Source organism: Scyliorhinus torazame, chromosome 2, assembly GCF_047496885.1.
Source record: "Scyliorhinus torazame isolate Kashiwa2021f chromosome 2, sScyTor2.1, whole genome shotgun sequence".
In the NCBI taxonomy this organism is placed as follows: domain Eukaryota; kingdom Metazoa; phylum Chordata; class Chondrichthyes; order Carcharhiniformes; family Scyliorhinidae; genus Scyliorhinus; species Scyliorhinus torazame.
In genome coordinates, this window is record NC_092708.1 from 290,486,217 (window position 1) to 290,504,178 (window position 17,962).

The 17,962-nt window shown below is 46.6% G+C and overlaps 1 protein-coding gene across 8 annotated transcripts in view; it reads right to left on the reverse strand.

Annotated features, from left to right (window-relative positions):
* hectd1 (HECT domain containing 1) overlaps positions 1–17,962 on the reverse strand; it is a 124,584-nt gene that overhangs the window by 69,046 nt on the left and 37,576 nt on the right. For all 8 annotated transcript variants that reach the window (XM_072488161.1, XM_072488179.1, XM_072488198.1 and 5 more), the window contains exons 10-12: positions 16,210–16,384; positions 11,247–11,385; positions 7,167–7,337 (exon numbers count right to left, since the gene is read on the reverse strand). In XM_072488161.1, coding sequence (XP_072344262.1) covers positions 7,167–7,337; positions 11,247–11,385; positions 16,210–16,384 — 485 coding nt within the window. The remainder of the gene's footprint in view (positions 1–7,166; positions 7,338–11,246; positions 11,386–16,209; positions 16,385–17,962) is intronic.

Sequence of the window (17,962 nt, forward strand, 5' to 3'; positions counted from 1 at the left end):
CGTGCAGACTCCGCACAGTGACCCAAGCCTGGAATTGAATCGGTTTCCTGCGGCAGTGAAGCAACAGTGCTAACCACTGTGCTACCGTGCCGTCCATGTTACACTACTGCAGTGTTATTTCTCACTCTAGAAGAGATATCCATACAAGGAGTAATTGGCTGGGCCAGCATTTATTACCCATCCCTAATTGCCCGTGAGGGGCAGTTAAGAGTCAACCACATTGCTGTGGGTCTGGAGTCACATGTAGGCCAGACCAGGTTAAGGACTGCAGATTTCCTTCCTTAAAGGATATTAGTGAACCAGATGGGTTTTTACAACAATCGACTATGGTTTCATGGTCCTCACTAAAATGCCAGACTTTTTATTGAATTCAAATTTCTCCATCTGCAGTGGCAGAGTTCAAACCCGCGTCCCCAGAGCATTACCCTAGGTTTCTGGTTTACTAGTCCAGTGACAATACCACTACGCCTTGGCCTCCCCTAATGTTTCTGTTAGTTCAGATTCAAGAGAAGAATGATTGCGCGTTGTAGGTGAATTTCCATCTCTTGAATTATTTGTGAAAAAAATGGTTTCAACCTTCGATTAATCCAAGCTCAGTTCTAACCTCATTTACTCAAAAGAGGTGCAGCTAGAGATGAAAATCTATCCAATATGATTGTACTCATCTTTAAAATTTTAGAATTACTTTGTGCCCATGAAAATAGGACATCCTTAACTTGTGATCCTAACCACGATAAAGGATTCCAGGTCAAAAATTAATTTCAATCAACGGTATTCCAAAATCAGAAAACAAGGCTTCCAGCTTTTTGCTGCTAAGTACGTAACTGGTAAAAGGCTTTTCCAAGGTTGGCTATTCCAGATCAATCTTTAGGTAGAGGCAGTAACTCCCCATTAAAGGATTTGCTCTGAATACAAGGAGCCTCTCAACTTAAACCACTGGAGTTGCCCCAGATGGAAATGGAGACTAAAACCTCACGTGTACAGGAAGGTTTAAAAAAGAAACCACAGAACAAAAAAGTTGAAAATTATCTGTAGAAAGCACCAACAATTATGTCCAGTGATGCAATAAATTCAGGATCACAAATTTTTTTTAAAGATAATGGTTTGTGTTACATATCCCCTTTGCAAACATGTCAGCTATTATATGCAACCTCTCTGGAATTGAGCCACTGTCATTTGACTTCTGTGTGACCTTGAAATAGAGAACTTGCAGATTACCAGAAAGGAATTAGAAGCAATGCTGTAGTGAGAAACAATACCTTGTGTTGCCCTATTATGTATTTTCTTTTCATGTACTTAATGATCTGTTGAGCGGACTTCCGGGTGCGGCGATGACCAGCTGAGTCGCACGTTTCGGCAGCTCCCTGTGAAACGGACTTTTGGGCTCTTGATAGGAGCCCCAACGGCAATTTTGACGGCTAAAAACACTGTGCGGTAAACCAGAAGGGAATCCCCCCTGGATACAGATGGAAAAAGGAGGAGAGAGTGGCCAGATTGCAGTGGATCCTTTAGAACAGCGGCAAGGAAGGCAAGCAAAAACCAAGATGGCGTCGGAAGGTGGCAGTTTAACATGGGGCCCTGAACAACAAGAGTTCTTGAAATGCTGTGTGGAAGAGATCAAAAAGGAAAAGAAGAAAGAGCTGTTGGCCCCGATACTACAGGCGATCGAAGGGCTAAAGGAGGAACAAAAGACCCAGGAGCGGGAGCTTCGGGTTGTGAAGGCAAAGGCAGCCGAGAATGAGGACGATATACAGGGCCTGGTGGTGAAGACGGAGACGCAGGAGGCACATCAGAAACGATGTGTGGAAAGGTTGGAGGCACTGGAAAACAACGCAAGGAGGAACAACCTGAGGATTCTTGGTCTTCCTGAAGGTGTGGAGGGAGCGGACGTCGGGGCATATGTGAGCACGATGCTGCACTCGTTAATGGGAGCGGAGGCCCCGGCGGGTCCGTTGGAGGTGGAGGGAGCATACCGAGTGATGGCGCGAGGACTGAGAGCAGGAGAAATTCCCAGAGCCATAGTGGTGAGATTCCTCCGTTTTAAGGATAGAGAAATGGTCCTTAGATGGGCGAAGAAAACTCGGAGCAGTAAATGGGAGAACGCGGTGATCCGCGTTTATCAAGACTGGAGTGCGGAGGTGGCGAGAAGGAGGGCGAGCTTTAATCGGGCCAAGGCGGTGCTTCATAAAAAGATGATAAAATTTGGAATGCTGCAACCGGCAAGACTGTGGGTCACATATCGAGGGAGGCACCACTACTTTGAGACGGCGGATGAAGCGTGGACTTTTATTGTGGAAGAAAAACTGGAATGAGCGGGTTACTAAAAAGAACGTTCGAACAAAGTGGTGGGGCGAATGTGGGGGGCAAAGAGGGGTTTTATGTACTAATCCTGCGATGTGGTAACTTTTCTCTCTCCCACAGGTGGTGATGGGGGGAGGAGGGGAGGTGGAGGAGATGGGGCGTTGGCCATTGGGGGCGGGGCCAAGGGAGAAGCGCGGGCTTGGATCCCGCGCTATGATAATTATGGCGGGAATAGAGAAGCAGGAAGGAGGGGGCGTCGCACGGTGCGAGCCGAGGTCACGGGGGGAAGCCGAGGTCAGCCAGAGTTTGCTGACTTCTGGGAGCAACATGGGGGGAGTAATTACGCTAGCGGGGGATCGGGAGGGGGGAATTACTGGGTTGCTGCTGCTGGGGAGAGGGGGGAGCTGGTATGGGAGGATGGGCGGGGGGGGCACCGCCTGGGGGAGATACAGCTGCGTGGGAACCGGGTGAGGAGCTGGAAAAAGGTGATGGCTAATCGACATGGGGGGGGGGGGGAGAGAAACCCCCCAACTCGGCTGATCACGTGGAACGTGAGAGGGCTGAACGGGCCGATAAAGAGGGCACGGGTACTCGCACACCTTAAGAAACTTAAGGCAGATGTGGTTATGTTACAGGAAACGCACCTGAAACTGATAGACCAGGTTAGGCTACACAAAGGATGGGTGGGGCAGGTGTTCCATTCGGGGCTAGATGCGAAAAACAGGGGGGTGGCTATATTAGTGGGGAAGCGGGTAATGTTCGAGGCAAAGACTATAGTGGCGGATAACGGGGGCAGATACGTGATGGTGAGTGGCAAACTACAGGGGGAGACGGTGGTTTTGGTAAACGTATATGCCCCGAACTGGGATGATGCCAATTTTATGAGGCGGATGCTAGGACGCATTCCGGACCTAGAGATGGGAAAGCTGATAATGGGGGGAGATTTTTATACGGTGTTGGAACCAGGGCTGGATAGGTCGAAGTCCAGGACTGGAAGGAGGCCGGCAGCAGCCAAGGTACTTAAAGATTTTATGGAGCAGATGGGAGGTGTAGACCCGTGGAGATTTAGCAGACCTAGGAGTAAGGAGTTCTCGTTTTTCTCCTATGTCCATAAAGTCTACTCGCGAATAGACTTTTTTGTGCTGGGTAGGGCATTGATCCCGAAGGTGAGGGGAACGGAGTATACGGCTATAGCCATTTCGGATCACGCTCCACACTGGGTGGACTTGGAGATAGGGGAGGAAACAGGAGGGCGCCCACCCTGGAGAATGGACATGGGACTAATGGCAGATGAGGGGGTGTGTCTAAGGGTGAGGGGGTGCATTGAAAAGTACTTGGAACTCAATGATAATGGGGAGGTCCAGGTGGGAGTGGTCTGGGAGGCGTTGAAGGCGGTGGTTAGAGGGGAGCTGATATCAATAAGGGCACATAAAGGGAAGCAGGAGAGTAAGGAACGGGAGCGGTTGCTGCAAGAACTTTTGAGGGTGGACAGACAATATGCGGAAGCACCGGAGGAGGGACTGTACAGGGAAAGGCAAAGGCTACATGTAGAATTTGACTTGCTGACTACAGGCACTGCAGAGGCACAATGGAGGAAGGCACAGGGTGTACAGTACGAATATGGGGAGAAGGCGAGCAGGTTGCTGGCACACCAATTGAGGAAAAGGGGAGCAGCGAGGGAAATAGGGGGAGTGAGGGATGAGGAAGGAGAGATGGAGCGGGGAGCGGAGAGAGTGAATGGAGTGTTCAAGACATTTTATAAAAAATTATATGAAGCTCAACCCCCGGATGGGAGGGAGAGAATGATGGGCTTCTTGGATCGGCTGGAATTTCCCAAGGTGGAAGAGCAGGAAAGGGTGGGACTGGGAGCACAGATCGAGGTAGAAGAAGTGGTGAAAGGAATTAGGAGCATGCAGGCGGGAAAGGCCCCGGGACCGGATGGATTCCCAGTCGAATTCTATAGAAAATATGTGGACTTGCTCGCCCCGGTACTGACGAGGACCTTTAATGAGGCAAAGGAAAGGGGACAACTGCCCCCGACTATGTCTGAAGCAACGATATCGCTTCTCTTAAAGAAGGAAAAGGACCCGCTACAATGCGGGTCCTATAGACCTATTTCCCTCCTAAATGTAGATGCCAAGATCCTGGCCAAGGTAATGGCAATGAGAATAGAGGAATGTGTCCCGGGGGTGGTCCACGAGGACCAAACTGGGTTTGTGAAGGGGAGACAGCTGAACACGAATATACGGAGGTTGTTAGGGGTAATGATGATGGCCCCACCAGAGGGAGAAACAGAGATAGTAGTGGCGATGGATGCCGAGAAAGCATTTGATAGAGTGGAGTGGGATTATTTGTGGGAGGTGTTGAGGAGATTTGGTTTTGGAGAGGGGTATGTTAGATGGGTGCAGCTGTTGTATAGGGCCCCAGTGGCGAGCGTGGTCACGAATGGACGGGGATCTGCATATTTTCGGCTCCATAGAGGGACAAGGCAGGGATGCCCTCTGTCCCCATTATTGTTTGCACTGGCGATTGAGCCCCTGGCGATAGCGTTGAGGGGTTCCAAGAAGTGGAGGGGAGTACTTAGGGGAGGAGAAGAGCACCGGGTATCTTTGTATGCGGACGATTTGCTACTATACGTGGCGGACCCGGCGGAGGGGATGCCAGAAATAATGCGGATACTTGGGGAGTTTGGGGATTTTTCAGGGTATAAATTGAACATGGGGAAAAGTGAGTTGTTTGTGGTGCATCCAGGGGAGCAGAGTAGAGAAATAGAGGACCTACCGTTGAGGAAGGTAACAAGGGACTTTCGTTACCTGGGGATCCAGATAGCTAAGAATTGGGGCACATTGCATAGGTTAAATTTAACGCGGTTGGTGGAACAGATGGAGGAGGATTTCAAGAGATGGGATATGGTATCCCTGTCAATGGCAGGGAGGGTGCAGGCGGTTAAGATGGTGGTCCTCCCGAGATTCCTCTTTGTGTTTCAGTGCCTCCCGGTGGTGATCACGAAGGCTTTTTTTAAAAGGATTGAAAAGAGCATCATGGGTTTTGTGTGGGCCGGGAAGACCCCGAGAGTGAGGAAGGGATTCTTACAGCGTAGCAGGGATGGGGGGGGCCGGCACTACCGAGCCTAAGTGAGTATTATTGGGCCGCTAATATTTCAATGGTGAGTAAGTGGATGGGAGAGGAGGAGGGAGCGGCGTGGAAGAGATTAGAGAGGGCGTCCTGTAGGGGGACTAGCCTACAGGCTATGGTGACAGCCCCATTGCCGTTCTCACCGAGGAACTACACCACAAGCCCGGTGGTGGTGGCTACACTGAAGATTTGGGGACAGTAGAGACGGCATAGGGGAAAGACTGGAGCCTTGGGGGGGTCCCCGATAAGAAACAACCATAGGTTTGCCCCGGGGGGAATGGATGGGGGATATGGAATGTGGCAAAGAGCAGGAATAACGCAACTGAAAGATCTGTTTGTGGATGGGAAGTTCGCGAGTCTGGGAGCGCTGACCGAGAAATATGGGTTGCCCCAAGGGAATGCATTCAGGTATATGCAACTGAGGGCTTTTGCGAGGCAACAGGTGAGGGAATTCCCGCAGCTCCCGACACAAGAGGTGCAGGACAGAGTGATCTCAAAGACATGGGTGGGGGATGGTAAGGTGTCAGATATATATAGGGAAATGAGGGACGATGGGGGGACTATGGTAGATGAACTAAAAGGGAAATGGGAAGAAGAGCTGGGGGAGGAGATCGAGGAGGGGCTGTGGGCAGATGCCCTAAGCAGGGTAAACTCGTCGTCCTCGTGTGCCAGGCTAAGCCTGATTCAGTTTAAGGTATTACACAGGGCACATATGACTGGAGCACGGCTCAGTAAATTTTTTGGGGTGGAGGATAGGTGTGCGAGGTGCTCGAGAAGCCCAGCGAATCATACCCATATGTTTTGGTCATGCCCGGCACTACAGGGGTTTTGGATGGGGGTGACAAAGGTGCTTTCAAAAGTAGTAGGAGTCCGGGTCGAACCAAGCTGGGGGTTGGCTATATTTGGGGTTGCACAAGAGCCGGGAGTGCAGGAGGCGAGAGAGGCCGATGTTTTGGCCTTTGCGTCCCTAGTAGCCCGGCTCAGGATATTGCTAATGTGGAAAGAAGCCAAGCCCCCGGGGGTGGAGACCTGGATAAATGACATGGCGGGGTTTATAAAGCTAGAGAGGATTAAGTTCGTCCTAAGGGGGTCGGCTCAAGGGTTCACCAGGCGGTGGCAACCGTTCGTCGAATACCTCGCAGAAAGATAGACGGAATGGGAAAAAGAAGGCAGCAGCAGCAGCCCAGGATCGGGGGTTGGGGGGGGGGGGGGGAGGAGGAACCAGAAGGACTCTCAGGGTTGTTAATATATACTGTATAGTATGTATAGGTCGTTGCTACAGATAATTATATATTGGACTGTTAAATTATATTTTTGGAGAGTGTTACTTGTGACAAGGCAGTTGCCAATTAGGGCTAGTTTTCATTTTTGTTATTTATTATTTATTCATTTTTTTGTTTTGTTTATAAAATAGGTCATTGTTATTTGTGTTATAATATTTTGTAAAGGATGCACAATATACTGTGTTGGTTGACCAAAAATTTTCAATAAAATATTTAATTTTTTTTAAAAAATGATCTGTTGAGCTGCTCGCAGAAAAATACTTTTCACTGTACCTCGGTGCATGTGACAATAAACAAAATCCAATCCAATCACAAACTGTTCCAGCTAGGCATTAATCATTTGCACTGCGGTAGTTACTTATGAAAGATGATATTGCATAGTCACAAACATTATTTGTGACAATTTTCATAGCAAAAATGATTTTAATTTTTAAAAAATCTGATCACCTTATCAGGCTTGCAATCCTCTTCATTTTCATCATCTGAAGATGGTCCTGCCAAGGTGGACACTTTGTTGATTACCCCAAGCCTTGCAAGTTGGTCCAGAAATAGGTCACCTCCTTTGTCTACCAGATCCCTTATGATCTGCAAAGCTAGTAAGTGGCCATCATCATCGTCCTATACCAAAAGAAGTATTAAACTGCTGCATCATAAATGAAATTTAAATCTAACTCATTGTTCAACTTTTATTTTCATATACAGGCTTTCTGATCTGCTCCAGTACAGAAAACAGCACAAGCATTTTACTCAGTAATCAGCAAATGGAAGGTACACTAAAACTGAATGCCCTGTTTCAACAATTGGCACAAAAACATAAAAATTGGTTGGGCACCACAATTCAAGTGTCACACTAAATTATTTGGCTATCTCATGGCTCGATTTTCTCAATGGCATAACAAATTGATACCGTCATACCCAGTTATAAGAGTGATCAATCTTAACAACAACTTGTATTCATATAGCACCTTTAAACATAGCAACATGCCCCACGGTGCTTCACAGGAGCATTATCAAATAAAATTTGATCAAAAAGATGCATCATAAAAGCAGAACGAGATAGAAGCCAAAAGATTTAGAACGGGAATTTGAAAGCCTGAGGCCTGGACAGTCAAGTCAAGTCGATGTCAGCTATAGTGACAGTATGAACTGGCCTTTGCTCTACTCTTGGCAGAGGAAATAAATAAGCTACAATTATTTATTTCAGCAGGAACAATTGGAAATATACATGTCAGCATCAAGGATAGGATCAGGTTCTGTTCTGATTATTTATCAGTTAAATAATTGTCCAACAAACGCAAGGCCTCCATGCATGCCAACACACACCGCAACATCAATTACCGTCTCCGAGAAGCAAATTGCGGGGAAAGAATGGAAAACAGGTCAACAAATTTTGTAATTGCTAGAACACTCAAGAGATTTGGCAGCAACTGTGGAGAAAGAAATAGAATTAACAAGTTTGGTATGACTTCTTTGGATGGAAGAGAGATAGAAATGTGATGGGTTTTATGCTATTGAAAATGGCAGGCCAGACTTCCGGTGGCGGCTATGAAGGAATAGAACATAGTGCAGAAGGAGGCCATTCAACCCATCGAGTCTGCACCGACCCAATTAAGCCCTCACTTCCACCCTATCCCCATAACCCAATAACCCCTCCTAACCTTTTTTGGACACTAAGGGCAATTTAGCATGGCCAATCCACCTAACCCACATTTCTGGACTGTGGGAGAAACCGGAACACCCGGAGGAAACCCACGCAGACACGGGTCTGCACATTTGGGTCACACATTTGGTGGCTCCCGCTCGGGTCGGACCTTTCCCCCCGATTTTTTGTCAGATTTGATTCGGAAAATTGATGGTGGAGGCAATTGTGAAGAGCAATCCTACATCGGTGCATGGAGAGGCGGACACTAGTTTGGGGGCATTGGTAACGGCACCTCTGCCATTCCCGCCGGCACGATATGCCACCAGCCCAAGTGGTGGTAGCAGACCTGAGAGTCTGGGGGCAATGGAGGAGACATGTGGGAGCATCGGTTTAGTCTCCAATCTGCAATAATCACCGGTTTGCCCCGGGGAGGCTAGATGGAGGGTTCCGGAGATGGCAGAGAGCAGGGATAGAGAGGATGGGAGATAGGTTTATAGAGGGGAGCTTTTCCAGCCTGAGGGGGGGAAAGAGTTTAGGTACCTACAGGTGCAGGACTTCCTATGCAGGCAGGTCTCTTCCCGCTCCTACCGCCAAGGGGGATACAGGACAGGGTAGTTTCCAGAATGTGGGTGGGAAAAGGGAGGTTTCGGACATTTACAAGGAACTAATGGAGTCAGAGGAAATGCAGACTTAGGAGCTGAAAAGCAAATGGGAAGGAGTTAGGAGGAGAGATAGAGGATGGTCTCTGGGCGGACGCGTTGAGTAGAGTCAATGCGTCCACAACATGTGCCAAGTTCAGCCTGATACAGTTTAAGGTCATTCACTGGGCCCACATGACAGTGGCCCAGATGAACAGGTTCTTTGGGGTAGAGGATAGGTGTGCAACGTGTGTGGGAGGACCAGCAAACCATGTCCATATGTTCTGGGCATGCCCGAAGCTTAGGGGATTCTGGCAGGGATTTGCAGATGTCATGTCCAAGGGTGGCGATTTTCAGAGTTTTGGAAGACCCGGGAATCCAGGAGGAGAAAGAGGTAGACGTTCTGGCCTTTGCCTCTCTGGTAGCCCGGAGACGGATATTATTAGCTTGGAGGGACTCAAAGCCCCCGAAGTCGGAGACCTGGCTAACTGACATGGCTAGCTTTCTCTGTCTGGAGAAAATCAAGTTCGCCCTGAGAGGTCAATGTTAGGGCTCATCCCGAGGTGGCAGCCATTCGTCAAATTCTTTGGGGAAAATTAACCGTCAGCAGAAAAGGGGAGGGGGAAAGAGTGTGGCTGGGGTTTAGTTTAGCTTAGAGTAGGGTGTTAAAAAAGGTGGGACCTGTGAGGGAGGAAGTCAGCTTTTGCACTATGTTTATATTTGTATGTACATTGTTTCTTCTGTTGTTGTTATAAAACCATAAATACCTCAGTAAAATGTTAACAAAGAAAAAAGAAAATGGCAGGCCGGATGGAATGAAAGGAGAAGTCAGGAATAGGTTAGAGGGTAGGAAATGAAAATCGCTTATTGTCACAAGTAGGCTTCAATGAAGTTACTGTGAAAAGCCCTTAGTTGCCACATTCCGGCACCTGTTCGGGAAGGCTGGTATGGGAATTGAACCATGCTGCTGGCCTGCTTGGTCTGCTTTAAAAGCCAGCGATTTAGCCCAGTGTGCTAAACCAGCCCCAAAGAGGTTAAATAACAAAAATGTCATGGGGAACTTAGCAATGGAGGCGATAATGCTTGTAGTAAAGAAACAGCATGGATGAAGAATTAATGTTATTGGCAGAACATAGGACAGCTCCGTCTGAATGCAAAAACATGGAAACAAGATATAGATTGGCACTTGACAAGAGAAGCAAAATGGAGGACAGAGTCCGTGGTCAGAAATTGTTGAATCGAGTCCAGAAAGCGGTGACCTACCTAATTAGAAGACGAGGTGCTCTTCCTCAAGCTCGGGTTGAGCTTCATTGGAACATTGCAGCAAGCCAAGGACAAGAAAATGAGCATGCCACAGAAGAAACTGTCCCTTCGGAATGCTGACCGGGGGGGGGGGGGGGGGGGGGGGGGGAGAGAGAGAGAGAGAGAGAGAGAGAGAGAGAGAGAGAGAGAGAGAGAGAGAGAGAGAGAGAGAGAGAGAGAGAGAGAGAGAGAGAGAGAGAGAGAGAGAGAGAGAGAGAGAGAGAGAGAGAGAGAGAAGAAGAAGAAGATGCATTTGATGGTGACATCATGCCAGAGGATAATCCTTGAATGTGGAAGTTGTGGGGCAAAGTGAGAACAAGGGGGTTACTACCATGGTTCTGGGAGGGCGAAGAAGCGGCGAGAGCAGGAGTGTGGGAAATGGATTGGACACACTGGAGGGAACAGCCAACCAGGGGATAATCTTCAGTTGAGGAAAAAGGAATACATGATAGAAGCCCCATGTAGAAGGTAAGCATCATCACAACAGATGCGACGGAGAAACTGGGGGGAATGGAATAAGAGAAAAAGCAGACGAGGTAGCTCAGGGAGTTGGTGGGCTTATACTAAATATTAGTAGACAGCTTAGCCCAGGAATGACGACAATGGTTAAGGAAGTGAAGTGTTGGAGAGGGATCACAACAATGTTAGAGAAAGGTGCAGATTGGAAGCAAGAATTGATTAAATGTTAACTTTGCTTCTCTCTCCAATGATGCTGCCAGAACTATGGAGATTTTCCAGCACTTGTTTTTTATTGCAACAGAATTTTAAAAATTGATTGCCTCAGATAGCCAGTTTTGCTCAATATAAGTTTGCATTTGGCGTGTTTTTAAATCAGTGCAAGGGTGCAACTAATAAAAGAGTTTTCAGATTCCGAACTGTTCAATATAAAACAAAGAACCTGCAGCATATGAAGTAACCTTTTAAACTTTTAGTGTGAAGTCTGACCTCTTGATCTAGGACTGTAGCAGTAATTTCCACCAGCACTGTAGGCAGGTTGTGGCCAGCATCTGAATCACATACTTCCTTCAGAAGTGCTTCAGAACAATAATGTACCATCTTTCGAACAAGAGCGAGACTAGCTTTCCTAGAAATTAAAGGGGGAAATAAACGTTGGAAGCGGTACATAGAGATACTGTACTGAAAAACTGAAGCTCATGCAAAATGATCACATTAATGTAAGGGACAGATGACATTTATAAAAATGATTATTACAGTTTAGTGGAATAATTTAACATGTTTAATTTTATCTTTACAAAATAGATGCAAAAATATAAACATCAAACTAACAATTGAGTTGAGCAATATGCATTAGTTATTTCCAGTACTGAGAGCAATATAAATAAGATCAAGTGAAGTCTTCAAAAATGCTTTGTTCTTTACATTCTAGTTTAAATAACAATTTACAAACTGCATTTTGCAATACAGGTAATTTGAATTAAATCAAATCAATGTATTAATTCTTTTAAGGACTGAAGAATGAAAATCTGAGAACAGCTGCAGATGGAAACATTAATATGTTGTTCTGGTCAGAAGACCAGGAAATTTCAGCCTGCTGCATACGCCACTGGACTTTTGATTCTGGGCTCATGTGAAACCACACCTCTTATTTTTAGCATGACCTTGCTCTGTGCCCCTTTCTTTCCCTTCTCCCCTTTTATTGCACTTATTGTACCAGTGCAAAAAGGGCAGACATTGCAAACCCCCTTCCCACATTTTATATGTGCCCATGCAAAATAAACCAAACCTCTTATTCTACCTTATCTTGGACTTTACTGTGGGATTATTAATAGAGGATTGGATCACACCAAAACTGAAGGGTTGCAGATAACACACCCCCACTCGCAAAGAGAAAAAATAGAAATCAAAACACTTTTGTGTTTACAGACGGTAGTGAGAGGAGCAACCAGTTTAAATGAATTCTGCTCCTGCCTCTAACAATATTGATATCTTTGCATTGACCTCTCTGGTCAATTTCAAGTGGCTAAAGATAAAGGCTTTTTTGAATATTGCTCCCAGCTTCAACCGGATGATAGAAGAGAAATTTAATAGAAAATACTTTAAAAACCTAAGAATAAAAAGCAAATATAATGAGAATAAGGGAAAAAGAACAAAACGCTTATTTCTATAAGAAAGTACAAGCACTACGGTTGGCCCAGGAGGCCTGGAGCTTTCTTGGGCCTGCAGGTAAGTGTCAAAACAGTGAGATCTACAATTCTCCACTATGTACTGACCTAAATAAAAAGCTCCCTGGAAACAAAAGATGCAGCTTTGTTTTATGTTCCTTCTAGAAAGAGCAATTTCTAAATTTGCATTTTGTTGGTATTTCTCAGCTACAAGCTGATTGAAGCAGCGCCATGAATTGGAAATGAAAAAGCTCAATATACAAACACTTCTTACAGAAGGCTTATGTGATTTTCCCGCTATATGCGACCGCCAGTTTATGATGTATTTTGGGTACACTGGTAACCCGATCCTTTTTAAGGTTGGTTTGGGAACCAAAATGTCATGTTCCAGGGGAGTCTGCGTACAAAGCTCAAAGCTTTTTTTGTTTCAATTTAGAGTACCCAATTATTTTTACCAATTATGGGGCAATTTAGCATGGCCAATTCACCTAGCCTGCACATCTTTTGGGTTGTGGGGGCAAAACCCACGCAAACACGGGGAGAATGTGCAAACTCCACACGGACAGTGACCCAGAGCCGGGATCGAACCTGGGACCTCGGCGCCGTGAGGCTGCAGGGCTACGCCACTGTGCTGCCCTACAAAGTTCAAAGCTGCCAGAAGATCTGTGGGGTTGTCATTGAAAGAGCAATTGAGGAACCAGTTACTCAGTTTTATTAATGCAGATAGAAATACAAATGCTAGGACTTAGTATTGAGAGTCTGCACACAACTTGATTCACCCAGAGTTCCCACTTTGCCAGCACCCTTTATTTGGGTGGCTCATTCAGAATTTAAAAAGTAGTATGAAAGAGGGTGTTTGCTGGGAAGAGTAGGATTCAAATGGCAACAACAGAAGGAAGGTTTTAAAGAATGATCTTTCAGCTGACGATATGCACTTGGGCAAAGACCAAAATAGATTCATCAGACCCATCTGGTACACTAATATCTTTAGGGAAGATGATCGGCTGTAATTGCCTGGTCTGGCCGACATGCGATTTCAGACAGGGGGCAGCTCATCACCACCTTCTCAAGGACAATGAGGGATGAGCAATAAATGGTGGTCTTGCCAGCAACGCCAACATTCCACGTTAAAAAAAAAATCTGTAATTGATGGGGGAGTAAGCACAGCTCTTTCTGCTGGAAATACATACAGCGCTTAAAATTGTCATGAATGCAAATAACTATTGTTTATTTCCCCCACAAGCAGATGCCCGTTTTAAACATATATGGTTTAATGGCTGCATTTGCTGCCAACACTGCATGTGCAGCTCCAGTGTGTCCCTCACTATACCTAGGATGCATCAATGTCGCCGATGACCGAGAATCAGTGTCGCTGCTGCCTCTGCATGTTCAGGGATATGGTACCTCACATTCGCGACATTTCTGCATGAATTGGCACCATGTGAACTTGAGGAAATTCTCTACCAGTTGCTGTGGAAGCAACAGCCGCGGTCAACTCCTTCCAGGGCTCGACTAGAGACATCTGTGGGATCTCTCAGACTTCCACACACCACACACAAGTGCACATATATGGTCACAGGTGGTCTTTTTTTTTTAAACCAAGGTCCACAATTACATCAACTTCAACAGAGATCAAGCACACTTGGACACCAGAGCATTGGCCTTTGCTGACATTTAGGGTGCCATTGACTGAGCTCATGTGGTTATCAAAGTTCCCTGGCACTATAACACAAGAAAGGGTGCCACTCCCTCAACGTAAAGCTGGTATGTGCCATGACAGTCAAGTCCTGCAGGTTTGTGCCAGATGTTCATGTAGCTCACGTGGACTTTCAGAAGGCATTCAAAACGATGCCACACAGACTTGAGAAACTTTGTCACTCATGGAATAAATTGGACAGTAGCAACATACATACAAAATTGGCTTCATAATTGGAAGCAGAGAGTAATGGCCAATGGATATTTTTCAGCTGGAGGAAAGTTTCTAGTGGTGTTCCCCAGGGGTCAGTAATGGACCCTTGCTTTTCCTGTTATATATTAATAACCTAGATCAGGTTTTGCAAAGTGCAGGTCTCGACCTGCGAGCGGTCGTGGAGAGTGGTGGCGGCGTGCCCACGGTGGTCCTGATTACAGGGGAAGTGCTCAACGCCCACTACTGGCATTTTTATTGAGAATGGCATTCCCTGCCACCTTTTAAATGAGGAAAGAAGACTGTGCGCAGTCATCCGGCCATAAGCAGCAGCAACAGTGAGGTCATGCACCCTGCACGTACATTTGACATCAAGCGTATGTACAAGTATGTTCGTGCTTCTGGCGCCAAATCGCCGAGGAGAGCTTCTTCCATTTTCCCGCTGTTGGCAAGCAAATCGAGGGGATTGTAAAGATGTTTTCTGACAAGAAAGAGGTGGCCAGAGACACAAATAGGCAGTGTACCTGGTCAGGATTTCATATCTGAATCAGCTGGAGAGCTGCTAAGGAGAATAAAGAACAGGACAGAGTAGTGCAAGTGGTTAGCACTGTACAGAGCTCCAGGGCCTCTGGTTAACAGCCGACAAAAAAAGAAACTTAACTCGGGAACAAAGCAGTATAAAGATTTCTTGAGGTATGGTTTTGTCAATTGTGCCAGTGCAAATAAGGATGCAAAGTCCATGTGTGTTTATGCAGAGAAGTACTGACAAATGAATGTTCAAAACACTCAAAATTTCAAAAGTTATTTGAAGACTAAAAATAATAATCTTTATTAATGTCACAAGTAGGCTTACACCGCAGGCATCTCTAGCCACCACATTGGCTGTTTTAAAGTCACTCAGGCCCTTGGTATCCGCCACACCAACCCCAGTCTGGGACCTTTCCCTTTTACTGTGCAGGACAAGATCGCTGACATAAATGGAGAGGGTGTAAGCAAGACGCATGTCAGGGCAAATGAGACGGAACGTTGCCATTTGTTGGTAGTTAGTGCAACCGTGGATAGAATGAGAAAATGAGCAGCGATGTCCATGAAGCAACCACTGTGGATGCGTGTTGGGCTTGTGAGTGTGTGAATTGAGTGATGGGATGGTTGCCCTATCCTGGCAGAACAAATGAGACCTGTCATCCTCTTTCGGCACTGGGTGGCAGACTTCTTCTGGGCACCATTCGCCCTCATTATGGCTGCCATCACCTCCCAAGCCGGATTCGGAACATTGCTGCCTATTCTGCAGCCAGAACCGGGGTAGTGGATATCGTGGCGGGCCTCCATGGCATTCAGCAGGTGCTCAGGTGAGGCATCACTAAATCTGGAGGCAGCACACTTCTTTGCCTTTGGGGCCATCTCAACAATGGAGAGCTCCTGTGGCTTAAGTGTTGAGAAATGTGCACGCGGTGTCCATTTAAATATGGTAAAGACATTGAGGAACTAGTGAGGTCAAGTTGGGACAGGCAAATCAGGGCCGCCCATCAGTGATCCGGCAGGTTTCACGTGGAGTTTTTAATTAGGTGACGATATGGAGCCTGCCATTGCACCTGTTTGGAAAAATGCCAATTTCCACAATGCATTTAGGTGACGATATGGAGCCCGCCATTGCACCCAATGGGAAAATAAAATGCCAATTTCCACAATACATTTAGAGCATTTCAAAAATTCCACCCATAGGTTCTTTGTTGGCTACATTTTTCAAATTACTAGCAAAGATCATTAACAGCCAGATTAAAACCAAATTACATTTTTATGACTGCTTTTCCTTACAAGTTGCCAACAAAACGCTCCGGTCAATAATCAAAAAAATCGGTCACTGATTTGAAAAATATACCTGATGGATGGCAGCATAGTTTGCTGAAACGTCTGTGCAAATACTGGCAACAACCTCTTCAAGTATAATGGGGCCATTTCAGGATCTCCCTTTGGTTCATTTCCATCGTCATCCTCTCTGTTGGCATCTTTCTTTTTCTTATCTTCACCTTTATTCACTGGGCACATCCAATCTCCTAAAGGCATTACAATTAAAATACATCATTTGACCATGTTTTACTCTGTTGGGGAAATCCCATGCACAATAGAAGGAATGGCACTGCAAAGGAATACAACTCACTCCTTCTTCTTAGCACCCAACTCAAATATATCCAGGACTCAAATTGCCAAGTACAGTACAAGCCGATGTAGAATGCAACTGTCTCAATGTACCAATTTGGAGAGTTTTCCTAACTGCAATTGTGTAATTCCTTCATTTTCTAATCATTCTTATGGCCTCTCCAAAAATATTGGCAGTTAGTGACAAGTTTTGGCTTGTTTGTGCTACAGATTAATGCAATTTCTTTTTTTTTTTTATAAATGTTTTATTGAAATTTTTTCCCCAAACAACAATTTTTCCCCTCTTACAAAGCAAACGCAACAATAACAATACAGAAATTTTAAACAATACACAAGTAACAAAACCCCTTTATCTTTGACCTAAACTAAACCCCCCCCCCTCCCCCTGGGTTGCTGCTGCTGGTCATCTGTCTTCCCTCTAACGTTCCCCTAGGTAGTCGAGAAATGGCTGCCACCGCCTGGTGAACCCTTGAGCCGATCCTCTCAGGGCAAACTTTATCTGCTCCAGTTTAATGAACCCCGCCATATCATTTACCCAGGCCTCCAGTCCGGGGGGTTTCGCCTCCTTCCACATGAGTAGGATCCTGCGCCGGGCTACTAGGGACGCAAAGGCCACAACGTCGGCCTCTTTCGCCTCCTGCACTCCCGGCTCTTCCGCAACTCCAAATAGAGCTAACCCCCAGCCTGGTTTGACCCGGGCCTTCACCACCCGCGAAATCACTCCCGTCACTCCCTTCCAATACCCTTCCAGTGCCGGGCATGCCCAAAACATATGTGCGTGGTTTGCCGGGCTCCCGCCACACCTCCCACATTTGTCCTCCACTCCAAAGAACCTGCTCAATCTTGCTCCCGTTATGTGTGCTCTATGTAGCACCTTAAATTGAATCAGGCTAAGCCTGGCGCATGAGGAAGAGGAATTTACCCTGCTTAGGGCATCAGCCCACATACCCTCCTCTATCTCCTCCCCTAGTTCTTCTTCCCACTTTCCTTTTAGTTCGCCCACCGACTCCTCCCCCTCTTCCCTCATCTCTCGGTAAATCTCTGACACCTTGCCCTCTCCGACCCACACCCCTGAAAGCACCCTGTCCTGTATCCCCTGTGTCGGGAGCAACGGAAATTCCCTCACCTGTTGTCTAGTTAATGCCCTCACCTGCATATATCTCAAGAAATTTCCCCGGGGCAACTTATACTTTTCCTCCAATGCTCCCAAGCTCGCAAAAGTCCCATCTATAAATAAATCTCCCACCCTCCTAATTCCCAACTGGAACCAGCTCTGAAATCCTCCATCCATTCTTCCTGGGGCGAACCTATGGTTGTTCCTGATTGGGGACCCCACCAGGGCTCCCCGCACCCCTCTCTGTCGCCTCCACTGTCCCCAGATATTCAATGTTGCCGCCACCACCGGGTTCGTGGTAAACTTTTTAGGTGAGATCGGTAGCGGCGCCGTCACCAGCGCCTCTAAACTCGTCCCTTTA